The sequence below is a fragment of the Peromyscus leucopus genome, chromosome 7 (genome assembly GCF_004664715.2).
Source record: "Peromyscus leucopus breed LL Stock chromosome 7, UCI_PerLeu_2.1, whole genome shotgun sequence".
Lineage (NCBI taxonomy): Eukaryota > Metazoa > Chordata > Mammalia > Rodentia > Cricetidae > Peromyscus > Peromyscus leucopus.
The window spans coordinates 34,462,478-34,468,321 of NC_051069.1; the positions used below are offsets into that span (position 1 = coordinate 34,462,478).

At 36.6% G+C, this 5,844-nt stretch overlaps 1 protein-coding gene across 1 annotated transcript; it reads left to right on the forward strand.

Moving 5' to 3' along the window:
- Nucleotides 1–2,029: 2,029 nt before the first annotated feature.
- On the forward strand, nucleotides 2,030–2,962 carry LOC114688083 (olfactory receptor 8B3-like). The gene has a single exon (XM_028862689.1). The coding sequence runs from the start codon at nucleotides 2,030–2,032 to the stop codon at nucleotides 2,960–2,962; it is 933 nt and encodes a 310-aa protein (XP_028718522.1).
- The last annotated feature ends 2,882 nt before the right edge of the window (nucleotides 2,963–5,844 follow it).

Here is a 5,844-nt window from a genome sequence, read left to right on the forward strand (position 1 = left end):
CTGGGTTGATTTACATATTTATGATACATATGTTTGTGTGTGCATATATATGTATGTATACATATATATGTATATATATAGAGAGAGAAAATTGCCCATTAATTTTCAGGGATTTAGTTGGTAAGCATGGGAGTGCTTAGAGTAAGAAAAGGCAACTGGGAAATTGATGCAGTCATATTTTATTTTATTAAAATTTTTAAAGTTTTTTAAAATTTATTTTAATTTTCTTATCTTTCAACATAAATATAATTACATAACTTTTCCACTTTCCTTTTCCAGCCTCTAGCCCTTCTCATGCACACCCCTTTACTCTTCTAAAATTCAGGGCTTCTATTTGCTTGAATACTTATATATATGTACATATGTATAGTATTTATATATTTTCTGAATATATAAATATAAGCTCTCAGTTCATATAATATTACTTCTTTATATGAATTCATGGTTGACCACTTAATATTGGCTGACCAATTGGAATAGTTTTATTCCTGGAAAAAAAACTATTTGTACACTTCCAGCCCTTTTCATTTCCTCATCAGGGGTTGAGGCCACTTGAGATTTCCCCCTTTCATTTTAGTGTGTCTCCTGGTATCATTCTTGTTCAGAAATATTTTTTTGTTCACAGCATCTGTGATATTTCTGGTAGCACAGTACTGGAAGTGACTTCCTATAACACTGCAACTTTCAGACACAGACTCTAGTCAACAGAAAGATCTGTGGGCAATTCTCACCTAACTGCAGGAAGCAAGAGAGGAAAATTCCCAAACTCAGATTTCCCTTCAGATCTCAAGATAATTGGAGAGGCAAGTGTCTGCCTCTGTATCACACTGGGGGCTGTACATTCTCTAGAGTAAGTGGAGAGGATGAGTATAATTGTGGGTCCCTCAGGAAATAAGGATCATGTACTAGGGTGTAATACAGTTTCCTCAGTTCCTTCTTTGATTTAAATGCTCTCCTCTGAGGAAGAACCTAGACATTCTTTTGCCCTGCTTGTAAGCACACACATTCTGAGATGAAAAGCCCCCTTTCTCTGGTTCCAGAAAAGACTCAAATCCTTAATCACAAATAATGTTCTGCAATACAGAAATAGTCCAGGAAAAATAAGTCTTGAGCACATCTTCTTTGAATTGAAAGACCTGAATCCTTTGAATCTGAAATATTCATCCAGGTAAACAGGGATAAATGGGAAAATAAGCATGCAATATGATTTAGACTGAAAATTGAGAGCTTCTGAGTTCTAGGTATACTAATAGTCCTTCTTTCCTCTGTCTTTTTAAAAAATGAATATTCACTTATTTTTATTTTATTGAAGAGATTTTTCTTCATATGGTATATTCTGATTAAAGTTTCCTATCCCTCAACTCCTCTGAGATCTTCTCATTCCCCCTCCATCTAAATACAAACCCTTTACATCTCTTTAAATATATGATGGGCTTCGGCAAGTTTCTTCCTTTTTCTGGGCAAAATGAAAGGCAAAGGAAACAGGCAGATGAAAGAATTCAGGGTGATCAGAGAGTGCTAAAGAGGTGTTAGTGGGTAGCATCTCCATGGAGTTCTCCTTCATGGTTAGAATTCAGACATTCCAGATTCATGACACTGTGACAAGAGGACAGGAAACATTGTCGCTATACTTCAGTTTTTAGATTTAATTTAGACATCTGTTTTTCATAAGTATCACAGCAAAAGTGAATCTGCATCAGAAACCAACACTAACTATGGAGGCATCTCCCTCCAATTTTATTGTAGGAAGGCCTCTGGTGAGGAAAGACCAGAGATGGATGAATGTTGAATACTTCTTAGTATATTCTTTATCTTGTGATATTTTTTTCAGAAATCATAATGAAAGTCAATATCAGTTGCTTTGTGACTTAAGTTTTTTGTGGCTGCACAAGCTGATTCCATATGATTAGTCTAGGCTTGAAGAAACATTCCCAACATATCTGTCACAGTTACAAAAGACCCCTGGGTAGTCTGCTTCATCCTCTAATGCAGTTCAATGTTCTGTGTCCACAGGTTCCTTTAGAGAAGAATGGCCTCAGTAAATCTCTCTTTGGTGACCGAATTCATTCTGGTAGGATTAACAGACCAGCCTGAACTCCAAATGCCCTTGTTCTTTCTGTTTCTAGCAATGTATCTGATCACTGCATTGGGGAATTTGTGTTTGATAATTCTGACTGTGCTGAATTCTCACCTCCACACTCCTATGTACTTTTTTCTCTTTAACTTGTCCTTTATAGACCTCTGCTATTGCTCTGTTTTCACTCCCCAAATGCTGGTGAACTTTATATTAAGGAAGAATACAATTTCTTATGTGAAATGTATGACTCAAGTCTATTTCTTTTGCTTCTTTGCTATTTCTGAGTGTTATGTCTTGACTTCAATGGCCTATGATCGCTACATGGCCATCTGCAATCCACTGTTGTATAATGTTGTCATGTCTCCTAAATTATGTTTGAACCTTATGCTTGGTTCCTACTTTATTGCATTTTCTGATGCAGTAGCTCACACTGCATGCATGCTGAGATTGACCTTCTGTGATGCCAGCACCATCAATCACTACTTCTGTGATATTCCTCCTTTGCTCCAGCTTTCCTGCACAAGTATGTATGTCAACGAACTTGTCATTTTTATTGTTGTGAGCATCAACATCATTGTTCCTACTTCAACTGTTTTTATCTCTTATGGTTTCATCCTCTCCAGCATATTCCGCATCAGTTCCTCTGAGGGCAGGTCCAAAGCCTTCGGTACCTGCAGCTCCCACATTTTTGCTGTGTCTCTGTTCTTTGGTTCAGGTGCATTTGTGTATTTCAAACCCCCCTCAGCTGGGTCTATGACTGAAGGTAAAATCTCTTCTGTCTTTTATACCAATGTGGTGCCCATGTTGAATCCCTTAATCTACAGCTTGAGGAACAGAGATATTAAATTTGCCCTGATGAAAAGCCTGAACAAGAAGAACTTTTGATGGTACAGGGTGGTCTTTATGCCTCTTGTTTTGGGCACAGAGCACAGTTTCAATTTGTGGGAAAAATTTCAGCAGAAAACTTTACTCTTTTGGTTTTTTTTTCCTAGAAAACATTTCTGTTTTTTATGTTTTTTTTTTTTTATTTTTGCAATGGCAGAAACCCTTGTTATAATCATAAAAGCTAGTCTCTGTCCTTTTTAATTACAAAAAGAAATTTGAGTCTTCTAGATATTATTTTAATATTTTTAGAGTTTGCTTTCTTCATTTTTTGTCATTTTCACCTTTTTCTATTCTTTTTCTTATCTAAATTCACTGCCACTAAAAGAACTTACCTATTATCCCCCATTCATTACATCCTTACTTTTTTCCTCTTATATATTAAAAGATATATTCAAAATATCAAATGAAGTAACTTTAGAGTGCCATTCTCCACTGTCTGTGTGTTTCTCATTTTGAAAGTGAATTAAACATGTAATTTAAGAATTTGATTTTCTTCATTTCTGTACATGTTCCATTGGAAAGCAACATATTTCTTTCAACTGCCAATGTGACAGGTAGGATTTATGGGTAATCAATAGCTTAGTGAAAAGTGTAGAATTACCTAATGGTTCCATGTTTCAAACATGCCATTAACATAACTCTTTCCATATTTGTATTATTATTTAGGAAATACAATTTTTAGAGTATATTTCAGTTTGAAATTTTATTGTGATTTGTCTGTGGAGTATACATGTGTCTATCATCATTGTAGTGGTTACTTTATTTTGGATTATTCTTTTTGTTATTATTTTTGTTTGCATAGTAGGGAGTGAATTTCATCTACAGAATTAAAAATTGAATAATTTGAATGTTTTAAAGGCCTGGTAATTAAAGAAAAGAATATATGGGACAGAAACTGTGCCAACAAAAGTTATCAAATGGGATCCAAGAAGACAATGAGTAAATAAGAGTCTTTCTCTGCAAAGAATGACTGATGCAGTTCTGAAAATCATGTTACTATCTGAATCTTAACTTTCTTCTGTAGAGCACTGCAAATATTTCCCTGGCTTTATTAATCTCACACAATCCTTCACACCTACAATGTCTGTGCAATAATAGTGATTTGAGAATGAAAAAGGTTTTATTGATAAATGGAAACAGACTATATTTGTTGAGTCCAAGTAGATTGAAGCCAGATAAGTCAAGGAATAAAGAACGAGTCATCACTGAGACACTAGTTAGGAAGAAGGCTTTAGAAAGTACAGGGCAGACAATGGAAGCCTTTTTATGTGGTTTCTTTTATCTTTTCTGGAAATTCCTGGAAATACTGTGAAGACTGAAACCTCTCTCTGGATAGGCTAAAAAGCATAAGTTAATTGACAATAAAGAAAATAACCCAAAGGAAGATCTAGAGACAAGTAAATCATTCCATTGTAGTTGACTTTCATACAAGATTCCCTGTGGGAGCCCGTTTTCAGGTTCCTAGTGGCTTTACCCAGCAGGTCCACATAAAGGATGATTAGGACCATGGGCTTGAATGCAGGTGTCTGAGATGGTCTGCACTTGGCTGTGCTGTGGGGCGGGTCTTTTGCTTCACCCCTTGGCACCTCTATAAATACCCCGGGGCCATTGGAAAATGTTCCAGGCCCTCTGGAGGCTATCCTTTATTTTCTATCTGTTTATCTCTGCGATATTCTCCGCAATAAATCCTTCTATCTAATACTTCCTGCTGCTCATACTCAAGAAAACTCTAGGGAGCTGTGGGGTTGGAGGGTAAATGCCCCACAATTCCCATACGAAATTTCTGGGCAAAATGAACAAAATATCACCAAAATGGACTGTGTTGGCACAATAAAGCTATCAAGGACAGAAATTATTTCCACATAACTAATGAAGGGTTGGGTTTTTTCTTCATTAACTGACATGAAAAGATGAAGTGTTTACAGACAGGACTCATTTTAAATTATTCACCTGAAACATGAAAAAATTGCAATAACTGGCAAGACTTTCCATTCTCAACAGAGGCTGTCCTGTACAATGGTTGTGAGGACAGTGGAACCCTGGGAACTTTTTAAAACAAGTCTCTCTGTCTAAGGGTAATTATTGTATTTTATATATTAATGCAGCATCATGAACAGTAGTAAAACATATCCATGGTATAAATGCCTATATCAACAGACAGAGATAACTGTGTACACTACTGTAGAAGAGTCATTTGCCAGTTTTTTGTTGCAGTGAGGTGTGCCAGAATAGGTTAAGACAAATTAAATACCATTCTAACACTTGCTTTTTAGCCTTACTTTTGCAATTTGGGAATAATAATGAGGCCTCACTTAGATCATGCAGCTGTAAAGAAAGCCAGGAACTGTGGTGACATATTGTGCACCCTCATAAAGATTGCCTGAGGATCAGAGGAGAGAGCCAGCCACTAGATTAGACACAGAGGCCAGAAAAATGCCCTTAATCCTATCACTCAGGAGTTAGAGATCTGTCTGGATTTCTGAGTTAAAGGCCACACTGGAAATAGAGCCAAGCAGTGGTGACACACACCTTTAATCCCAGTACTGGGAAGCACACACACCTTTAATCCCAGGAAGTGACAGCAGGGCAGAGATGTATAGGTGTATAGGGCACGAGGAAACAGGAACTAAAGCAGTTCACATGAGACCCTTTCTGAAGACTCAGAGGTTTCAGTCTGAGGATTTGTGGAGTTGGTGAGGTAATAGGTGGTGGCTGTGGCTTGCTCTGCTTCTCTGATTTTTCAGCCTTCACCTTGGTATCTGGCTTTGGATTTTTATTATAAGACCTTTTAAGATTCGTGTTACAAGGATGTTATTTCAACATAGTCAGGATAAGAGATTGGCATATAAAATAATCATTAAAAATATATGTATCCATGCTTA

Excerpts from the sequence above, each read along its gene's own strand:
- LOC114688083 (XM_028862689.1), top strand. The coding sequence starts at position 2,030 with ATGGCCTCAGTAAATCTCTCTTTGGTGACCGAATTCATTCTGGTAGGA.